Genomic DNA, 23,880 nt, shown 5'->3' on the forward strand with positions numbered 1-23,880 from the left:
TGCCTTTTATGTGGAAACAACTGAGAATGAAAGAGTGAGTGACACGTATACTGAGTGAGTTTGAGAATTGAAAGTCAGGAATTGGAAGAGTGAGTGACACAGATACTGAGTGAGTTTGAGAATTGAAAGTCAGGAATTGGCTCTATCATTTACCAGTATTGTGAATCTAGACAAGACACAACTCAAAGTCTTCTCATTTCTTGGCTGGGTACTGTGGCTCACGCCTGTAATCCTAGCACTCTGAGAGGCTGAGGCAGGAGGATCCCTTGAGGTCAGGAGTTCCAGACTCAACCTGAGCAAGTGTGAGACCCCATCTCTACTAGAAATGGAAAAAATGAGCCGGACATGGTGGCATGCACCTGCAGTCCCAGCTACTCAGGAGGCTGAGGTAGGAAGCTTGCTTGAGCCCAGGAGTTTGAGGTTGCAGTGAATTTGTGAACTAGACTGATGCCACATCACTCTAGCCTGGGTGACAAAGGGAGACTCTTTCTCACAAAAAAAAAATAATAAAATAAAATAAATAAAAAAGTCTTCTCATTTCTGCCCAGTGATATTTAGGTTATTTGATACCCAAACACAATTTTTCTATAATTCTCTTTAGTGAATTTTTTACCTCCTGATTTCTCAAGCTATAGATCATGGGGTTTAACATGGGAATCACCACTACATAAAACACCGAAGCTAATTTGTCTGTGTCAAGAGAATGGCTTGACTTGGGCTGCAGGTATGTAAAAATGATTGTTCCATAAAATATTGTGATGGAGGTCAGGTGGGAAGCACAGGTAGAAAATGCTTTCCGTCTTCCTTCATCAGAATGAATCCTCAGGATGGCAAAGACGATGAAGACATAAGAAATTAGCACAATCACTAGAGAGCAAAGAGTATTGAACCCAGCGATGATCAACAGCATCAGCTCTTTGATGTGAGTGTCGGAACAGGCCAGCTCGAGTAAAGGAACATCATCACAGTAGAAGTGGTTGACCACGTTGGAGTTACAAAAAGATAACCGGAATGTCGCCACTGTCTGTACAAGACCCACAGTGAATCCGTAAACATATGTGCTAGCAATCATTTGAATACAGACTTTCCTGGGCATCAGAATGACATAAAGTAAAGGGTTGCAGATGGCAACATACCGATCATATGCCATGACTGAGAGCAAATACAACTCACAAACTCCAAATGTGATGAAGCAGCATAACTGAATAGCACATGCGTAAAATGTTACACTTTTAAATTCACGCAGAAAATTCACCAACGTGTTCGGGGTGACAGATGAAGTAAAAGAAAAATCAACAAAAGCCAGATGGCTGAGGAAAAAATACATGGGTGTGTGAAGCTGAGGACTGACTTGGATTAGCACAATCAGTCCAAGATTACCCATGACACTGGCTACGTAAACTACTAGCAATATACCAAAAAGAATGGCTTGAAGCTCTGCATTTTCTGTGAGCCCCAAGAGGATAAACTCAGACACTGCTGAATGATTACTTCTGGACATGGAGTACGTATAAAAGTTCTCTGCAATAAAACTCTCCGGAGCACACATTTAGGGTAATCTCGTTCCCATTGGCAATAATCAAGGAGATGTTAGGAGACATTTCTGACCCGCCATGATCTCATCTTGACTGCATTCAAAGGGGCATCATACATTAGTTCTGCTTTCAGAATAAAGTGATTTGTCCCAGGTAGAAATTCCAAAACACAAAACTCTGTGGGAATTTATGAAGATAAAAGGATAATATTTTAAAGTTTTACATAATTGAATGATCAATGTAATATTTATTTTTAGAAAAGAAAATAAAGATTGAGAGTTATTTGAGCACAGACAGAATGCTTTTTAAAATTATTGTATTATTTTAAACAAAACTATATACATTCTATTGGAAAATTTTAATTAACAAAAAATAATAAATTTAAAAAAATTGATTCCAGAAGGTGTAATGTGAAAGGTCCTAAATAAAATTTTGGATAATGATAAATGCTATGCTGATAAATGCTATACTAAACATTCAAGATAATTTTTGATTTTGATTTTTTTCTTTTCTGTACCAATGATTTCTGGTTTTCCTTCAATTGTTGTGTAGTATTTGTGAATTAAGGAGAAAACAATATGTTTAGAAATGTGAATAGCCTTGCTTTTTTGTAACATGCATAACAGGATTAAAAGTATAGTAAATGATTCAGAAAACACATTTGTCATTTATTTTCAAACATCCAAATGCTAATCAGGAGAAGAAAAAGATTTTAAGATGTCCACGTAGAAGCACAATTTAGTTGCTGGCTAACTGAAAGAGGGTAGCATTCAACGATTTTCATTTGAACAGAAGAGGAATAAATTTAGTTTTCTTTTTTACTATTCTATCTCAGACTATCTCTATTTCAAGCCTATAGATTAACAGTATGACTATCTTCTTCTTTTTCACATAGGGAAACTGAGGCCGAGAGCTTAAGCCCTCTTCATGCTTCATGATTAGCATAGGGTGAAGCAAATAACTCACTGACTAGTCCTTGATTCCCTAACCTCAGTTTGTAGTTGATGCGAATGATTTTTCAGAGAAGCAAGAGTTTTCCCATCAAACAAGGTATCAAGGCAACTTTGAAAAGGCAATCTATGAGTCTATTCATACAGGTGCCTAGAGCAGTGCCCATCCTCATATTGTGTGCTAAATAAGTCAATTTTAGCTCTTGATAGCATTAATATTATTTAGACTGAGGCTTCCTAAGAAGATGCCTGCATGTTCTCCCATCATATTGATGACTGTAGAAGCTTAATCTTTTTTTGCAATATTTTTAGATATTTTCCCACTGCCTCACTAACTTGTGATCTCTAATCCTTCACTCTCCTTGCTCTTACTCTCTTTAGTACTTACTTTGCTGTGGTTAAATGACACTTGTGTACGTTTAACTATCTTATTACCAAACTCTTCAACATCTTCAATCATTTGATTCTTTTTTTCTTAAACTCCAACTTGACTCCTTGAAAACCTGCTTCTCTTCCAGACCACTTCTTTGCTCAGTTTTAAATTCTCCACATATTTCAAATCTGGCAGGTGAGATAAGGCATTGCTGATGTTTGGAGCATTGTTCCATATTCATTATATCTTGCATTTGTGTAAATTACCCTGATGCTTTGACACTTATACACTCACATACTTCGTTACTTACATATTTCCAGGACAGTCCTTTTTATTCATTGAAAACGTTAGTAAGTTCACTCTACCCTGCCTGCACAAAATTGTCAGCAGTTCCCATGCACAACACACATTCAATATGTGGCTTCACAGATTCTTGTTATTTGAAACCAGCACCATTCCACATGAGCTTCCCACTCCCATGGCTCCATCTTAAATATCATTTTATCTGGACATTGATCAAATGCTAGATATCCAAAATTGAAACATTATCTTACAATCACAATCTTCAGCCCTTTCTTTTTCATCTCAGTTATGACACTATAGCTTTTCATTTATTCATACATATCATTATTGCTTAAATCCAACTATTTAGTCTTTATATTGTTATCTTCTTTATTCGATTCTCCACTGTACAGCTGAGACTCCATGATTTATTACTACAACTACTCTTTCCAACGTGCAAAATTTCCTCTTACTATTTCCTTCTAGTTATACCAAAATCTGGATATTTTGAAATGTTCTCTTTGCAATTGAATCTGAACTACAATGAACAATATCTAGGCAAAAGTGAGCTATTATGAACTTATCACACAAAAATCAACTGGTCATTTACTTGACCTGCCAGTCTATGCAGATAGTTCAAAACCTCTGGATTTCTTCATACTTCCCCGTACAACCCCTGCCACTTACTCTAAGTAGATGCTACAATTTCTGATAAAATAATAAGATGGAAAATTTGTCTATTTCTTAACTTCTTGTTGACAGTTGCAAAAAACTTCCTGTTTCCACAACTATCCTTTCCACTTTTGTTGGTGGGGTGGATAGCGAAGTGTCCTATTTCTTATACTTACACTTCTATTTTGGTTTCCATACCTTTTTGTCTTCCAGTCTCCTTCCTATGCTAGTTTATTAAATCTCTCCCATCAACCTTCTATTCTTCTACCTTGACCGTTTTACCTGTATTCTTCTCTTCATTCTTTCAGTACCAGACCTCTTGGAAAAGTGACCAACACTCATTTCATCCTTCATATTTATGTTTCAAACTCATATTCTGATATTTTTCCCAGTATTGTAATGCAATTACTTTCTCCAAACTCACCAACATTCTCCTTCCTCCAAAATCACATGAAGATTTGTTATTTGACTTCTCTGTGATATTGGACATCATTGACACTAACTTTCATCATGAGAACCACTATTTCACTGGTTTCTATAATAAGTCATCCGAAAGTCTGAGGTTTCCTGCCTTTCTGTCCACTTTTACTTTCCTTAACGGTTCTACTTCTTTTGTTTATGCTTTAAATAACACTATTACTTTAGAATTCTTTCCTTAACCAACTCATATCATTCTTTCATATTCTTTTCGAGAACTATCATCTATTCCTATAACTATCATTGCCATTTTTATGCTGGTGATGCAAAAATCTAAATTTCTAGGCCAGATTTCTCCTTTGAACTTCAGTTACACATATGTTCAGTACATAGATATCCAGGCAACTTCAATGATATATTGCAGAGGTACCCAAATTTACCATGTTCAAAGAAAATTCATCTATTCAAAAATCACCCTACCGCACCAATACACCTTGGAGTATATATTTTATAACTCATTAAATGGTAGATTCTCCTACACAGGTGAAAAACTAAAAGGAAAACATGTTTCATATATACTTCTAACTTCTACCAATCAACAATTGAACACCACTCATTATTTAGCCTATTTTTTTCAAGTCATTCTACTTCTAACAGCCTCTGAATTTTATTTATTTAGGCTTCAAATTACAGCTCTCTGCATTAGTTCACTCTAATTGCTATCTTCCAACCAGTTTTGCCACCTACTCTGCACATATGGCATTTTGAATGTACTTTCCAACACGCAGATCTTAGCTTCTTTTTGTCCATTAGTTTTGAAATAGAGTCCAAATTTCTCACAGTGTTTAATTAGACCTTTGCTAAACAAGCCCTTCTTTGTAGACTTGTCTCATTCCATGCAATATTCTTCAAGTAATCATGCACCAGACATACTGCCTACCTTCAGTCCCTCAGATGTGACCATGGGTTTTGTACATAGTTTGGCCAGAATACTCCTCCCTCTATTTTCACCCCTCTGGTTGGCTACTATCTTTCTACTTATCTTTTGGATCTGAGGTGAAATATCACTTCCTTCTATGGTGTTTCTCTAGATTATATCTCCATTTATTACATCCAACAGTTAAGCCACCTGCTAATTTGTCTGTAAGCTACTTTAAATTTCAAATTCTTGGTAAGCAAAATGATTCCATTTTCCCCAATATTAGCAAGACTTAGAAATTAGTTGACATTCCAAATATGCTAGTAGAATAGTTCAACAAATGAATACAAATTTGTGCTATGGCAAATACGAATTTAGGATTATCTCAATTACCTTTATTTGTTTCCTACTATATATGGCTTTTGAGTAATCCACAACAAAAGCAAAAAGAGTAAAATATACCTTGAGGTAAAATTCTGTGAATGCCAATGATACTTAACATTACTTAAGTATTGTGAGTTTATTTTGTGTGATCTATTCATCCCTCTAGACATTTCCATTGAATTACATCAGTTCAAATAATTATGAACCCAAAATATTATGATGTTCCACAAGCATAAGCAGTTATGTTATGGTTGATCTTTTGGGACTTAATTTGCTTAACAGGTAAAAAATAAACACTTGAGTGGCAGATCGCTATGGTGAACCAATGTATAATAAAGAATTAACAACTAATAGAAAAGATTTTTTTAACTTGTGAGAAACAACATGTTTAACTAGTTTTGATTTACTTTTTATACATTAATATATATTTTATTAAGCTTATAAACTTAAGAGGTTACTATATGCATTATATCAAAGTAAATTAACTCGTTATTGAACTTTGAAAGTATACCAAGTTAGTCACTTGATTTGCACCAAAAATCCAACGTGATGTCTGAAACTCAATAATCTTTTGAGCAGTAAACAAATATTAATTAAACCATAAATTTCTTATTGGTCTGGAGGTACATTTATTTCAATCTCAGAAAATTATTGTCTGAAAGTTCTGTTCAAAGAGGAAAATGATTTAAAATGAACTTTATTTTGTTTCCTAAATTCTGTTGGGAAGCATTTGAAGACATGAAAATCACAGAGAAATTAACATCCTACTCTTTGAACACTCTAAAAAACTCTGTTTATTTGTATTCCACACACCTATATAAGTTTAGAGTGATAAACAGAAAGATATACAGATAAAAATTATAGGCAATCATTTATTTTTACAAAGAAAGAAAAGGTAAGGAAAAAGAAGTTCAGTTGTGTTGAATGTGAATGTTTGACCCTAGAATCACTGTTCTAATTTTTCAAAATACCATTCTACACTACACAACAACGTCCAAAGTTGCGGGGAGTACTGCAATGACCTGTTTTAACACCTCTGTGGATGAGGTGTCAAAGAACAGCAAGCAGGAAGGAGGCTTTCTTTCCTGCTTTCTGGTAATGAGCCCCTCCCTCCAATATATGGTGACAATGGAGACCAGATATGTAGCCTGAAAGTCCATTCACTGGTCATATTGAGGTTTCCCTCCTGTTCTATGCTGGAGTGGTGTCAGATGAGGGTGTTGCAAAGTGGTAATGAACCCCCCCTTCTGCACTGTTAGACCATGTGAGCTTCTGTATGAGGGCTCACTCCCCCATTATCAATAGAGACCAGGTGGAGAATCAGGACTTCTACTTTCACCTAGTAGTCATGAGGCAGTTCCCAGCTTTCCCTGAGAGACTATTGTCAGAGAAAGCCAGCCAAGAAAGAAAAAAAATAAATAAGGAAGATCCAGTGCCTCATGACATAATACAAATACATCCAGGTTTCTGCTCATTGAAAGAAGCCAGACACAAAGAAAACACAAATTTTATTATTACATTCATTTAAAATGCCCATAATGGACAAATTCATGGAGATTGAAAATAGATTGTTGGTTACTTAGGGCTGGGGTGGGTAGTGGTTGAGGGAAAGTGAGGAATAACTGCTAATAGGCATGAGGTTTCAGTTTGAATTGATGAAATTATTCTGAAATTCATTGTTCTGATGGTTGCACACTGTGAAAATACTAAAACCATTAAATTATATACTTTTAATAAGTGGATTACATGGTTTATAATTATATCTCAGTAAAACAGCTAGAAAATTGAACAAATCAAAAAACAGTCAATTTATCTTACTATTCCTAGGTCTGTAATTATAGATAAGTTTGCATAAAATTCACTCTTCAAGAGGCAGAAGTCATATTTATTCGATAGACATTATATTTCTTTAAGGCCATAAAAATACATGACAATTTAATGACTTGGTAAAAACTAAAGCCTTGAAAAATTTTTGCATTGTTATATTTTTAATCAATTACTTTGGAAATATAATAAGTACATAAGTTTTTAGAATTAATATTAGTTGTGATGGCCAAAGAAAGATTCTATAAAGAGGAAAGCTCTTAAAACCCAGCAATTCCTATGACAGAATAAAACCTGAATTTTATATTGTCTACTCTAATGTTGACTATTTTCTATAGCTCTGAGTTGTAAACCAATATTTTGAACTACTGATTATAGAAATAAATAGATCTGAGGTTAGAAGGAGAAGGAGTATAAGTATTTCCTCACCTTTTGGGGAAAGGTCATTTATCTAATATTTGTCCCTGGTAGAATTCAACCTACATATCATTAAAAGTAGAATCCCAAGATTTGGAATAGTTATTATTTGACCACTTTCATAAGACTTAAAATTATCACATATCATATAAACAACCAGCATCAAATACAAGTCTAAAATGTATCAGCAAAAAGTATGACGGCTAAAACAGAAGGAAAGACCTCACATACAACAACCACACACACAGACTCACACACAAACACTGCAAATTTTACTCCAATAACTGACAAAAACACTAGAGAATCTTTGCCACTCCCGTTTGTGATTACCACTGTTCCCTACTGCACTCAGCATACTAACTTTCCTTGCATCCTTTTTCTTCTTTTTGTTCTATATCCATATAGCACATTTTACTATTCTATAAAATTGACTTACTCTGAATATAATTCATCTATACCTCTCAAGAAAGACACAGATTTAGAATGTTTTGTCCATTAATCTATGTACAGCAATCAGAAGAGCCTGTCATGTATAAGACAATATGTAAATATATGTTCAATACATTTGTACTTGTTATCCCTTCTGGAGTCACACAGAGCAAATATTGAGGCCTACATCTAATTTATAGGAATCATATTCTATGAAAATTTAAAGAAAAATATTGCATAATTTATGCCACATTCTTTGTAGGGCATATTTTACATCTTTGTTCCTCAAACTATAGATCAAGGGATTCAACATGGGGATAACCAGAGTGTAAAATATAGAAGCCACTTTATCAGTGTCAAAGGAGTGACTTGACTTGGGCTGCGCATACATAAATATCAAAGTCCCATAGAACACTATGACCACTGTCAGGTGGGATCCACAGGTGGAGAAAGCCTTGTGCCTGCCCTCAGCAGAGTTCATCCTGAGAATGGCTATGAAGATGAGCAAGTAAGACACAAGAACTACAAGAAGGGATGAAATCAAATCAAAAGCTGCTAAGATCAGAATTATCAATTCAATCTCATGTGTATTTGAGCAAATTAAAGATAACAAGGGGAGACAGTCACAGTAGAAATGACTGATGACATTGTAGCCACAGAAGGACAAAGTAAAAATCTTTATGGTGACCAGAAGAGAAACAAATGTGCAGTAGAGATAGGGGATTGCCACCAGCACCTGACATACCCTTTGTGACATGATGACTGTGTAGAGGAGAGGGTCACAGATGGCCACGTAGCGGTCGTATGACATCGCTGACAGAATAAAAAGTTCACTACCAATGAACAGTAGAAAGAAAACTAGTTGTATGGCACAAAAATAGTAGGAGATTGTGTTCTGATCCACAACAAAATTTACCAACATTTTAGGTCCCACGGTTGTTGAATAACCAAGATCAGTGAGCGCCAAGTGTCTGAGAAAAAAGTACATGGGTGTTTGTAGCCTGGAGTCCATCTTGGTGAGGATGATCATGCCAAAGTTGCCCACCACTGAGATCACATAGATGATGAGGAACAAGGCAAATAATGGAGCCTGAAGCTCGGGGCGATCTGTGATTCCCATCAGAATGAATTCATTCACCACTGTTAGGTTGTGCTTTTCCATCCCGGTTTATCAGAAAATCTATTCTGGATAGAGATATCAGCATAGTCAATGGCTCTTCTGTATTATCATCTGGGAATTTTTTTAGGATGCAAAACTAGCATAAATAAGATATATCCAAATTTCTCAATTTATGATATTTAAAAATAATCCTAACACTCATAAATAAAAGTATGCATAAGTAGAATCCGCAGAGATAGAGCTGTCATTTTCATTTGGGCTTGATTTCATTCACAACATGACATTTTCCAATGTCTAGAGACATTTTTTTGGTCACAGTTTGGATATGGGCTACCATGTGCAACTAATGGTTAGAAGCCAGTAAGTTGCTAAACATTCTATTATAATCAATATTCAATCCATCATGTTATCCAACCCAAAATATCAATAGTGATAAACAGATAGATAGATGATAGATATCTACATAAATATATAGACATAAATTTGCTTAACTATTAATCTTCCTCTAAGAGCATTCTCATTATAATTGAGATATACTGAATTGTATGTAAAAAGTTAAATGTACTTTATCATGCAAAATCTTAGGGAAATATGAGGAAATCTGAGCAAATTAGGAGAAAGATTGGTCATTAGCATTGGTTTTGTATAATGAAAATTCATGAAAACTCCCCTTGGTATAAAGGGATAAAATATATTTAAGAGAAAAACAATGGAAAATCACTATGGCACACAATAGCATAGAGACAAAATGAAGTACACTGAAGATGAGATACACATAGATTCCTGGCTGTGATTTGCAGTGGTTCTGTGCATTCAGGCCACAGAAATTTGGAACTGTGATATAGCACATAATACAGATAAACATGTATGTAATCAAATAAACATGTATTTAAATTCCCTAATAACTCACAGATGTAAAAGATATCAGGGCAGGAAATGGAGGATATGCTAAGGTAAGAGAATTATTATTGGTTTAAAAATTATGAGCCCCTGTGTTTCTTTTTTAAAAAACAAAGGGAAATGATATTGTTTACAATGAAAATTATGACAGCAGTCTCTGAGTGATCTATAAACAAAAATAAACACATACATTATATAAGATTAAATATAAAGGTTACATATAATTTGAACTTCAATCAATTAAAATATTTCTTATAAGATTGTGATCTCCTGTTATCCTACCTTGACCCTAATGAACACATCTTTCCTATGTTAGAAATATGTAACAAGAGATAGTAGTATTAGAAAATATATTTAATAAATACAATAAAAAGCAATAAAATCTTTTATTTTGTTTATTCGTTTTGTATTGTTTTACAATTCTGAGTGGCTAAAAAATAATCACAGCTGGTAAGTACCTATTTTCTTCTTAAGTAAGGAAGATAAATGCATTTTCTCTCGCCAACTTTGGAGTTCTAGGGAAAGAACCAGATTGCTTTTTTTCCTATTTCATTATCTTTGTTCAGTATCAGTTGTATTTTTAAAAGCTATACTTTTTGATAAAATCATATCTGCTTTCTGGAAAACCCTCCTGAAAACTGAAGTATATTATGAATGTTTTTTGTATTTTATCATAAAACTGAATACTTAAAAGTCTCCTAATCTTCAAATACCTTACATCTGAATGTAACATAGAAACCACCTTTTTCCTCATTGAGATATGAGGAAAGGATTATATTTACATATTTATTTTAATACTCATTTAGTATTAAATTATTTTAAGAGGGTCACAAGGAAGACTAAATAAGTATTTGAAAGGATATGAATATGAGTTACAAAATAACCATAGCTTTTTATTCTTTTCATTTAAAAATATTCATATCCTTTTAATTACACTTCATTTGATCTCAGTTTTGGCCTCAATTAGAGAAAATTATTTGTGTGAAACAAATATTTTATAAGCAAAATACCATGATGGTGTTTCAAAGGTGCTTATGAGCATTCAGCCCAACACACCATATAAAATATACAAAAATTTTATATGAAGGAAGAAAGGGAGAGGTCTTATTTCTGCTCAGGTATTATTGAGTAGTAGAAAACCCAGAGACTGAATTAGAAATGGTCACATTTTGCTATGGTTGTGCGATCAAATTAAAGTGGAACTTTACAATGTTGCTGAATCATTGATATCTATAACATAGGGCACCCCATGAAACATTCTACCTTTTTTTACCTGTAATGAAATCTCTGTCTTGCCTCTCCCATGTGTTGCTCATACAGCACGGTGAGTACAATTTATGGATGTTTTCACCTTTCGAGACTCTCTCTGAGGAGATGCCAAGCAATTTGTCGATAATACCCAAAGTATCTGTGAGCATAACAAAATGCCTAGAGGCTGTCCGTTGTCAAGGGCAGTTCATATTCACTAGTGAATTAGGATGCTCCAGATAGGATGTAGATAAAATCGACTTTTGCTTTCCAAGGGATTTAGAAATATATATTTCTTTATGAGTTAGTTTATATCTCTTTCAACTTCTTTTTTATTTTATTAAAGAAACATAGATTTGAATTATACTTTGTGCATTAATTTGTTTCTACTATATTTAAAGTTGTATATATTTCTATGACCTTTTTCTTATTCATTTTGACTGATTTTATATTGAATTATTGACTAAATCATGTTAAATGTCATACCTCTCTTCTTCCCCACTTTACTTTTTCTTTTCTTTTTTCTCTTTCACCTTTATATTTAAAAAATGGAAACAAAGCTATCTTAGAAAAGGTTGTAGATTGCTCTATACACTCCTGAAATTTCAATGGGAATAAACATACAAGTAAAATAGGAGCCCTTTTTTCACATTTTCCTCAGAATTTACTCATACTATAGTGTACATGCAACTATAGCTCAATTTACCAAAAATGCATTTTAGTTACTTTTTGTTGGTTTTAATAAACATAAGCAATAGCTTTCAAGAAATACTTACTTTAATTTTATCTGAAATAGTTTGTATATTATGCCCTGAAATCCTCATACAGATGGAGCTTTAATGTCTAATGAAAGCAACATGAGAATTGAGGGAAATAAGGACCTAAAGACCCATACATTCCAAATCTCTAATTTTTATGTTAAAATAGTTAAAACTAATTTTGAATTGTAGAAAAGCAACAAATGGAAAAGGAAAGAGAAAAATAAAGATAAGATAAAAATTTTGGTTATTGGGCTACTCAAGCTACAACCCTTATCTAAACTACCAGCTTTCATAACCAAACTGTTTTAATCACAAGCTGCAGAAATAAATACTTATTATAAGATGTCATGAATCTAATATATACCTCTAGAATAATATTCTCATGACCTGGCTTATAGTGTTCCTTTGTCTTCTACTGAATTCTGTTCCATTCTATTTAATCCAAATAATTATAGTCAGACCCTAAAAATTGAATCTATGATTTAAAAGTACAGCTTCAAAAATACACACTAGTCTACTACTCACCACACCATTTTCACTAACATGAGTAGATAAGCAACTCATCTACAAATGGCTCCTAGCTTTACCTCCCACTCTTGTCTGAAACCAAGACTATGCACATTCTGTCCTTAACATTGCCCTTGATCACATCTAATGGCTGCTTTCTTAGACGTGTGTCTCCATTTATTCATTCTCTCCAAAAATATGTAGTGAGAACTATTAATTTCCAAACAGTACATACATACAGTGCAATGAAAGAACAGATTGGAAAGAAAACTAACTGGAAAGAAACTAAACTTTATCCAACTTTCCTCTATTTTTTCTGGTCTCTTTATCTGTCAATTGTTTTTTCCACTTCCAAAACACAGAACTCTGAAACGTGTATATACAAACTATTTTACTTTGGTTTCAAAGGAGATAATACATCATATTTGAAAAGATACATGGAAGATATTTTGCCTATTTTTTAATCCAATTATTTATTTTTCTTGCTATTGAGTTATTTGAGTTCCTTATATATTCTGGATATTTATCCCTTGTCAAATAAGTTTTCTACCATTCTGTATATTGTCTTTTCACTTTGTTGCCCATTGTTAAACTAGGTCCATTTATGAAGAATTCTGTAATAAAATAAAGGAAACAATGCCCAGTATCCACTAAAAGATTTGTCACAATGTTAGTTTAACTGATAAAATAAAACTTTTTATCTGAAATGATTCATATTTATTCTCCTTAAGTTAGGAAAAAAAAAAACCTTTGGATAATTTATCAATTAGTAGAGATAATTTATTAGGCAAGCGTTTCCTTTATTAGTTTTACCTGTCCTCACCATCTGTCCAATGGGTAAGACATTCCCACTGAAAGAAGGGATTGAGAGAGGATTTCATTGATTTCATACTCCTCTTATATAGTGGAGGATTCAGCATTTCTGAGCAGTGTGTTGCTTTCCATAGAATTATTTCAGCATTATAATGACATTGAATGGCCATGGGAAACTTACTGAATTTTAATGATTACCTACACTGGCTCAGTTGGTTAATAATAGACCAAGACTCTAGAATGGCTTATAAGTCAAATCCAAAGTGGAGGCATATTCAATGATGCTACTCTGTGTCTTCTACTTAAAAATTGTATTAATTCTATTAATTGGTATAAAATAATTCAGTCATATTCTGATAATACTTTGAAATATATATTGATAGTACATACACACTTGCTCATTCAAACAATATTAAGAAACATTTGGAAAGTTTTGTTTTAAACATAATTGACATTTCAGTTTTGCTAACTTATCTGTAAAAGAGATTTTAGTCATTTTTAATTACAGTTTTTCAAGATACAGTGATCTGTCCTACGCAACTGTACCCAGGAAGAAACAAAAAAAAAGGAAGCAAAAGATTAAAAAAGATTAAATTTACTTCTTTCATTCATGTATTGTTGCTTCACCAAAGTTATTTTTTTAATGGATATCTTTATTAATCCTGGAAATATTTTTTCCAAACTGGGTACCCCCTAATTTCTGGGCAAAGTTCATGAAAAACATCTGTGCTTCTGTATTACCATCACAACTCCAAGAGCTTCAATTTATTATTTTAATTCAATGCTCTCAAAATACTAATGTTTTTATTTCCCACCATTGCTTATAAATAGGTAGCTCATCCAGCCACATTTTTCTTTCTCTTACATAATGGCAGCTTATATTAATGATCTCTCCATGTACCTACAAAGTTGTAAAATTACATTGATCTACAGGAAGAACAGGGATTTGCCATGAATTTTTTTAAGGCATCTTTCACATCTTTATTTCGCAGGCTGTAGATCAAGGGATTCAGCATAGGGATCACCAGTGTGTAAAACACAGAAGCCATTTTATCAGTATCTAAGAGTGGTTCGTTTGAGGCTGCACATACATGAACAGCATTGTACCATAGAAAACTGCGACAGCCATCATATGTGAACCACAGGTGGAAAAGGCTTTTTTCCTTCCTTCTGATGAATGGATCCTTAGAATGGACAAAACTATGTTGAAATACGATACTAGAACAGTAATCATGGATAAAACCAAATTCGTTGCTGCAGATACAAAGACGATTGTTTCTGGTAAGTAAGTATCAGAGCAAGACAATGCTAAAAGAGGTGCAATATCACAGTAAAAATGGTTGATTACATTAGAAGAGCAATAAGACACAGAGAATATACAGGGTGAAACCACAACAGCTGTAGAAAAGCCATAGAGGTAAGTGAGGGACACCAGCAGAAGGCAGATCTTGCGAGATACCACCACCATGTAGAGCAGGGGATTACAAATGGCCACATAGCGGTCATAGGCCATCACTGCTAGCATGATCACCTCTGATACGATGAAAAGCAGGAACCCTCCCAGTTGGGTGGCACACTCATAGTACGAGGTCGTTTTTTTCTTTAGTAAAAAATTGATCAACATTTTAGGGGCAATGATGGTAGAGTTGCCAAGGTTGATGATGGCCAAATGTCTCAGGAAAAAATACATGGGGGTTTGAAGTCGAGAGTCAACACTGGTGAGGGTGATGATGCCCAGGTTCCCTGACACAGTCAGCCCATAGATCACCAGGAAGACGAGGAAGAGGGGAATTTGGAGCTCTGGACGGTCTGAGACACCTGTGAGAATAAACTCAGTGACCCGGGTGAAATTTCCAGGAGCCATGTAGGAGTTTGAGAATTCATCTGTTTGGGCAAAAAAAGAATAAGTGTTTACAGACTTTAAGGAATCATTTTCTAGTACTACTATTAGATGGCAAGGGCTTTTTCTTGGGTGAGATCCTCAAGTCATGTATTAAACTAACACCATTTTTAAATTTAAGGTTCTATGTCTAATGAATGAATGTTGCAATTATATGGGAGAGCGAAAAAAAGCAAGTATGGAAATTAAGTATGACAAATTAAATAGATGCTCCAGTACCATGCAACATTTTTAGGATTTACTCCCTTGCAATCTAATGGAATTATAAATCAGTTCTAAATTTGGAAACATGTGAAGGCAGGACTTATGTCTTTTGCATTGAGCGGGAGAAAGGCTTGAAGAATTCTGTCCCCAGATAATCCAAGAGCTACTTTTAATAGCTTAATCTGACACTTCTTACATTTCCAAAAATAGATGATTCTAGGTACCAACCCATTCCATTTTCTAAATTCTATCCTTCTATAATAGGCATTTGCAAATTCCACCATCCGTGTCTGTCAACTGATTTTTATCACTTTCCATTTTATTAACTCAGACAAAAATATATGGAGATATGTCATAAGATCTGTTTTTAGGTTACTGATTCTCTTTTTATCTTTCAATAAATACTATCAGTGAAAATTTTATTATCTTTGTATTTCCTGACGTTATACTTTAGTGGATACTGTTTCCTATTCCTTCCCTCTCATTACTCCTTTTCTTCTTATCCCACAAATTTGTACAATTCTTTATATTATTTTCATTCTTTTTGATCAGTATTTTTATTTATAAAATGTTATTTTTAATTCATGAAATATATCTGATCTTAATTTTAGTTTAGGTTTTTACTATTTTTTAAATTTTTAATTGTAATAAAAATAAACATCCTTATTTTATAGAGTTTCTATGGCAATTATATTGCATATATTTGCTATAGATTCAGCATACTATTTTAATATGGCTGAATATTTTCTTAGAGTTGTTTATTTTAAGGAATATTTTCTGCCTCTCATTAGCCAATTGGAGTCTGTTTGCAGTCATAATTGATAGTCCAGTGGTAAGAACCTGGCCTAAAGAAGTTATGTCATAGTTCCTAATATAAAAATTTGCAATTACATTCCAGAGAGTCAAGACTATATCATCATCCGTGTCTAAATTTTAAAAACCCAGAGCTTTGACATTTACTTTTTTTTTTTAATTGTTTCTCCAGCCCAGGTTCTGATCCAAGATATTTTCTTTCCTTTTGAAAAGGATAGAATAGAAATAAAAATAAACAATACTTCTGCAGTGATTAAAAAATAAAGTGATAATATAAAAAGTATCAGAGAAATAAGACCAAAATGACTCTTAATGTTGTTGAACGTCTGATATGTTTGTTTTTGACACCAAACATCTTTCTTTACCTTGGTATCTGTGAATCATATTATCAACATTTGTCACCTATTTATTGAATTGCTACTTTTTGGCAGACAACGTTCAAGCTTTAAATGAATGACTTGTCCCTCACAGCATGGATAAGCTATAATATTGACACAGAAGAGACAAACATATGTTAAAATTGTATAAACAAGGTAATTGTAAATTGTAATATGTAAATGAAAGAAGAAGATACAGTGGGGTAACCTGGGACAGTAATTTTACAGGGATCATTAGGGAAAGCTTTCTGAGAAAGTGACATTTGAAATGAAACCTAAAGATTGAGAAGGGATCAGCTATATAACGAATCACAGAAGAACATTCTCAGATTTCAGGCAACAGTGATTATTTTCTTAAATTCTGATCTGGGGTAGAAACGTGGCATTTGCCACATTTATCCTTAATGCCTATGGATCACTACTTCTAATGATCTCCTAATCATCTTTCTTTTGCAGAAAAGGGGCCATTGGCACTCTGACTACTCATGAATACTTTATGGAGAATCATGAAAAGAGGCCCAACAGAGAGAAGAATTCAAATGAGTATCAAGAACTTGAGGGAACTCATTTTGTGCTAGCAAATATTCTAAGCACTTTACAGATACAAATTCATATGAGCTGCACAATAATTCAGGAAGTGTATAGTAACACCATCCACACTTATAAGACAAGGAAACTGAGATAGGGAGATTTAACCAAGGTCACTCAGATGATAAGTGGTGGAGTCAGGGTTCAAACAAAGTCATTCTGCCTTCAAAACGTGTTCTCATAAACACTATAGGATGTCGCCTCTCTATTAAGGGTACTCTGTGTAGATAGGAAATGAATGTGATCTGTTTCATAGCCAAAGATCTTCATTAAAATAGATGACTGAAGCTTGAAGTTAATTTGAAAACTAAGGTGGTATAAATAATGAACAACACAGAGTACTGCAGACTGTACAACAGGTCTGTCTGTGCACTAATCCAGTTGAGGACAGAACAGTATATTTCAAAGGAAAAAACAGTTTTTCAGATTTTAGGGACCTCTAAGATGTTTGGTGATAACCTAGTTTAAGCTATATGTCCTCAGAAATTTTCTAAGACCTATGTTTTTACTTACCTTAATGGAGAATCTGCTTTGGCTTCCTACTGTTTTCCTCCTCACAGGTTGTTACAGATAGATTTAAGTTTTTCTCTACTCCCTTGAGATTCACTATGTGGATGATTTAATCTGATTCAAGGGTAAATTACACATAATTAATTACCTGAAAGAGAGTGCTTTCTATGTATACTATTCTCAGAATGTCCCATTAGGAAAAGTCAAAATACTTCAATCTAACTTAATAAATAAATTATGCAATATAACTAAATACTGAAAACCATGGCTTTGTCGGCATCTCAGTTACATAATATTATGCACATATTAGATACACCGCCCCATACCCCCATACACACAGAGACATGCAATCCGTGAGTAAATGAATGATTTATCTGAAAATCTTTATCTTAGTAAAATCTAACAAATGAGATTGTTGATACATTTTTTTAACTTCTCTAACTTCCTCTTCGCTTGTAATTCCTAAATGCCACATTCAACTTTCACGAATCAAATAGGTCTAGTACATCCGTTTAATTCATAGAATTTAATGGTGTAAAACACAAAATTCCAGGGAATACCAGTTAACAAAGTAGATGCTGAGTTGAGTTTTTCCAGTGTATTTGAAGGCATCAGCTATCTGTGGCCACAATAGAGTCACTCACAGTCAGAAGACAGGAGTAATGCGAAAGCACCAAACCTAGGAGATTATCAAAATCAAAGACAATTCATATCCACTAGCCTTTAGTGGAGAATCAGATTTTCTTCTCCAAAATTATATTTTCTTTGTACAGAAAGAATTTATGGTTTTCCTCCTTCTTTGTTATGTTCCCTGAGGAAATAATATATAATTCATTCACATAATTATGCACAAATCATCTGAGAGACTTAAAAATTACTTTGATGACATCCTCCATATTCTACAGTGAGAAAATGTAATGGACAATTCAAGAAAAGGAACAAAAGAACAAAAATGATCTGAACAGTTCTGTGGAGACTTCAATAAGTTAAAGATACTTACATACAGACAAATGTTATAGTAAAAATCGAAAATAATTTGATACCAGCTTTATCCCTGTAAAAATAGCGGATAGTTAAAATTGTGTTTATCATATTTTATATTTGGCATATTAATATTATCAAGATAGATTTTTCAATGTGTGATATGCTATTATTATCTATCAATAAATATTTATTCATGTTTTATATTTTAATTTTCAATATTTATTTTTAATTTTTTGAATACTAAATAGTTATACATGTGTATGGGGTGCATGTGATATTTTGATACAAGAATATAATGTGTAATGATCAAATCTGGATAATATGGATATTAATCATCTCAAACATTTATCATTATCTTGTATTGGGATCATTCCAAATCTGTTCCTCTATTTTTAAATATACATGAATTATTGCTAACTCTAGTTGCCCTATTTTGTTACTGAGCACTAGACCTTATTCTTTCTATCTAACTGTATTTTTGTACCCCTTAACCAATTCCTCTCTATTCCTCCCCTACCCACTAACCTTCTCAGCCTCTGGTAACCACTATTATATTCACTACCTCCATTGGATCAATTATTTTAGCTCCCTCATGTGAATGAGAACACGGGACATTTGACTTTCTATGCCAAGTTTTTGGCATCCATCAAGTGGAAAGTTTACTCAACTTTAATTTTTCAACTAGAATTGTATAAGTTGAACCAATTAAAAGATGTCTATGATGTTGACTATTGTTTCTCCTGCTAATTGCTTGTGTTTTCAGTTACAGCACAGACGAGATGATTTTTTCCTTGCAAATTCACATGGATGATCTACCACTGCAGGCTTCAACTTCAACAACGTATCATCTCTTCTTAAAATGAGCTATCCATTTGTAAACTGCTGATTTCTTTGGGACATTGTTCCCATAAACTTTTTGTAAAGCACCAGTGATTTTATCGTTCTGCCACCCAAGCTTAACCATAAATTTTATGTTTGTCCTTTCTTCAATTTTAGCAGAATTCATGTAGCTCTGATGGGGGCTCTTTTCACATGGATACCTTATTGTTCTTAGTGCCTCAAACTACATCCTGTTCAGACATGATATAACAAGTTAAGATGAGTTTATTTTGCTGCAAAAATTTTTGAAATCCTTGCATAATTTTTCATAAGACACATTTGCCATGAAATTTTTGAAGATCCCTTATATTCCATTATGTATAGATACAAAATTTTCATTATCCATTCACCTGTTGATGGACACTTAGGTTGTATTTTCATCTCTCTAAGTACCATTTGGTTATTTTTAAATTTTTCACTTCTCTCATTACGTTATTAATGATTTTGCCAAACAATTTAGTGTAGGGAATGTATTTATAATATCTGTTTTAAGTCATCTCCTAATTTCTGTAATCACTGTCATTTCAGAATCTATTTTAATTAAATACTGCATGGAATCACACATTATTGATTTTTCATATGTCTAGTATCTGTGACTGAACGCTGAATATTGTGAATTTTGTTCTAAGGAGTTGCTGTATTTTGTTTTCCTAAAAGAATGTTAAAGTTTTAAACAAAGTTCAGGTGGTTCTCAGATTTGCTTTAAGCTATATGAGTTGGAGTCTAAAGTAGATTTTACTTCTGAGATTTCTCTCAGATGTCCATGTACTGAACAAGGACTCACTCTACACTCTGGGTTTTTTGGAATATTAATGTCTTACTGCCCTGTGGGGTGTCTAGAAATTGTTCAATTTATAATTCTAAGCATTTCATGATAGGCACCTATAATTTAGTGTTCAGCCAAAAATCAAGAGCAACTTTTAATAAAGCAAATGATGAACAACAAGCACTATATGATCTGACATTTAGAAAACAAACAGCAATGTGCCAGAAAGAAGTCTGTTATCCACAGTTACTTTAAGTGTGCATGGATTGAACACTTCAATTAAAAGGCAGAGTTGGCAGAATTGATTTAATACAAAAACAACAATTTGGTCTGACTAAATACTCTCTGCAAGAGATTCTCTTCATTTATATTGCTGTTATATGTTCAGAAAATTAAAAGAAAACATAATTGGAAGGATATCTTTCCAATAAGAAATATCGCAAACAAACTTGTTTACTGATGTGGCTTTAAAAAGTATTTCTATTGGAAGAAATCTGATGTTCTATAAAATCGCTAAAGGAAACACTGAATCAGACACAAGAGATGTTGGTAAAGAAATGACATTTAATTGAGATCTAAAATATGATGGTTAATTTGGCTAAATATAAGGAAAGTGATTTATTTGGGTATTCTAATTAGTATTTGTTCTGGGGCAAAAAAATAATATTTAATAAAAATGTTATCAATTGATGTTGGTCTATGTTATATGTTATTATAACAATATTCCACATTGATTATTAAACACAAAGTTTGCATCAATTCTTAAACACCCTGTGGAAGGCATTTTTTACCTCTTTGTTCCTTAAGCTGTAAATCAAAGGATTAAGCATGGGGATCACTAACGTGTAAAACACAGAGGCCATTTTATCAGTATCAAAGGAATGAGTGGATTTGGGCTGGACGTACATAAAGAGGAGAGATCCATAGAACACAACCACCACTGCCAAATGAGAACCACACGTGGAGAAAGCTTTCTTCCTCCCCTCTGCAGAATGCATTTGAAATATGGCTAATAGGATAAGCATGTAGGACACGAGGACTACCAGGAGGGAGGAAATCAGATTAAATGCTGAAAACAGTATGATCAACAATTCTATTTCATGTGCATTTGAGCAGAGCATAGGTAACAAGGGAACATCATCACAATAGAAATGGCTGATGACATTAGAGCCACAAAAGTTCAGTGTAAAAATTTTAATCGTGAACGTCAGAGCCTGAACGGTACCGTAGAGGTAGGGAATGCCCACCAACACATGGCAAAGTCTCGGAGACATGATAACGTTGTAGAGCAGAGGGCTACAGATGGCCACATAGCGGTCATATGCCATGGCAGACAGGATGAAAAATTCACTAATAATGAACATGAGGAAGAAAGCCAGCTGTGTAGCACATGCAGAATAAGAAATGGTATTTTGGTCCACAATAAAATTTACCAGCATCTTGGGACAAATGACAGTGGAATTACCAAGATCAATGTAAGCCAGGTGTCTGATAAAAAAATACATAGGTGTATGTAGCTGGGAGTCCAGTTTGGTCAGAATGATTATGCCCATGTTGCCCACCACCGTGATCGTGTAGATGATGAGGAAGACCCCAAAAAGTGGAAGCTGTAGCTCAGGCTGCTTTGTCACTCCCGTTAGAATGAATTCAATCAGCGCTGTTAGATTCCGTTGGTCCATTTAGTCAAGTAGTATCTTCAAGGAATAAACAGAGGTAGTGTTACTAGGTTTTTTAAGTAGTGTTAGCTAAACAAATTGTAATATATGTAGACAGATTGGAAATTTTTATTTATAATGTGGAATAGAAACATAATTTCTACATTTGATTAGAAATGAAATAAAAAGTAGAATCTTACATTTTCCATAAAGAGGGATGCATCTGTTATACATTCACTGATAGGACATAGATTGAAATGGTTCAGTAGGTTTTGGAGTATATATCTAGTAATAACAAAACAATATGCGTATTATTAATTGTATAACAATATCAGACTTCATTTCATTTGCACATTGGTATCTTGCATCTAAGAATTCTTGTTTAATTTTGATATTCTTAAACATAGACTAGGCAGAGATTACAACAGTGTAATGAAGGTTAGAATTAGGTTCCTCATTTGGTTTTTCAAAGTCCGGGTTGGGGACTTATGAATGCACTCACAAATGTAAGATACGATAACCATGATCAATTAAGCCCATTTTCTGTCTTCATTGCAACTTCTACTTCATCACACTTGAACTACTATCAGGGTGTTTGGCATGTCTGTAAGCATTGTGGGATAAGCAAGGTAGGACTGAGTTAATACTTTGATGTTCCTTGGATACATTTCTATGGTTCAAAAAGAGTTAATTGAATAATGCTATCTATCCTGATTTTAAACGGTCTTCTCAGGATACTCTTACTACTCATATGTTGAGATGTGTTTTGAATATTATTGATGAACATTTGTATATTTGTAGATTTTATGTTAGTGTCCATGAGATTATTTACTACTGAGATTTTAAATGTATTTTGCCATTCCAAATAAATAATCATATTCATGTCTCAACTTAGATATGTAATTTTATTCATACCTAATGAGTGTGGTGCACACCATCTGGGGGTTGGACATGCTTGAAGCTCTGACTAGGGTGGGGCAAAGGCAATATATGTAACCTAAACATTTGTACCCCCATAATATATTGAAATAAAAAAAATAGTGTAAGGTTAAAGATACATATGATCAGTCTACATTCCTGCAAAGATATATAGTTTAAATCAATATCCAGGGATTTTTATTATTTAATTATATATGCTTTATTCCTCTAATGATAGTCTATGAAGCATCTAAAAATTATTTGAGCATTTCTGGCATTATATATTATTAAGTGTCAATTTCTAGAATTGTAGAATGCAGTATTCAAAGAGAATAATACTGTGATTTAAAATATTTCAGTGAAAAGTATTTCCCCTTTTATTTAATAAAAATTACATGAGAAGTCAAAAAAAAGAAAGCGGAAGTGCTCTGATTAAAGATAGTGAAGGTGCTTTAGTCTGATTCACTTGAATTCTCTTCCTATCACATTTATTTTCTACTCAGTGAAAATATGGAACTCTTTCAGATTGTAACTTTCAATTGGAGTAGTAATTGGATTTCAAAATCTTCAGTCAGATAAAATGCAGGATTATATAATGGAATGGAATGCCAATTTTAGCCTGCACAGGTATCAGGTAGAAACTTCTGGGATCCCTCCTCAAAGTCCAAACCCACAGTTTGGAGCAGCTGCAATCCACAGCCACCTTGTGGCAGCAGGTAGCAATTATATAAATAT

General features: G+C 33.6%; 4 protein-coding genes across 4 annotated transcripts; all 4 read right to left on the reverse strand.

Moving 5' to 3' along the window:
- Positions 1-559: 559 nt before the first annotated feature.
- LOC138384473 (olfactory receptor 5AL1-like) lies at positions 560-1,549 on the reverse strand. Its single transcript, XM_069469979.1, has one exon. It carries the CDS (start codon positions 1,547-1,549, stop codon positions 560-562), a length of 990 nt encoding a protein of 329 aa, XP_069326080.1.
- Positions 1,550-8,422: 6,873 nt separating this feature from the next.
- Positions 8,423-9,364, reverse strand: LOC138384475 (olfactory receptor 8K3). The gene has a single exon (XM_069469981.1). It carries the CDS (start codon positions 9,362-9,364, stop codon positions 8,423-8,425), a length of 942 nt encoding a protein of 313 aa, XP_069326082.1.
- A 5,104-nt stretch (positions 9,365-14,468) lies between these two features.
- LOC138384474 (olfactory receptor 8J3-like) lies at positions 14,469-15,415 on the reverse strand. Its single transcript, XM_069469980.1, is given in 2 exon segments — positions 14,469-14,617; positions 14,620-15,415. Coding segments are annotated over 2 exon segments (945 nt in total).
- A 5,912-nt stretch (positions 15,416-21,327) lies between these two features.
- On the reverse strand, positions 21,328-22,251 carry LOC138384476 (olfactory receptor 8K5-like). The gene has a single exon (XM_069469982.1). It carries the CDS (start codon positions 22,249-22,251, stop codon positions 21,328-21,330), a length of 924 nt encoding a protein of 307 aa, XP_069326083.1.
- Positions 22,252-23,880: the final 1,629 nt, after the last annotated feature.

This window comes from Eulemur rufifrons, chromosome 6, assembly GCF_041146395.1.
Source record: "Eulemur rufifrons isolate Redbay chromosome 6, OSU_ERuf_1, whole genome shotgun sequence".
Lineage (NCBI taxonomy): Eukaryota > Metazoa > Chordata > Mammalia > Primates > Lemuridae > Eulemur > Eulemur rufifrons.

Bases quoted from the DNA above. Each gene is read 5' to 3' on its own strand.
- LOC138384473 (XM_069469979.1), bottom strand. From the start codon at position 1,549: ATGTGTGCTCCGGAGAGTTTTATTGCAGAGAACTTTTATACGTACTCC.
- LOC138384475 (XM_069469981.1), bottom strand. From the start codon at position 9,364: ATGGAAAAGCACAACCTAACAGTGGTGAATGAATTCATTCTGATGGGA.
- LOC138384476 (XM_069469982.1), bottom strand. From the start codon at position 22,251: ATGGACCAACGGAATCTAACAGCGCTGATTGAATTCATTCTAACGGGA.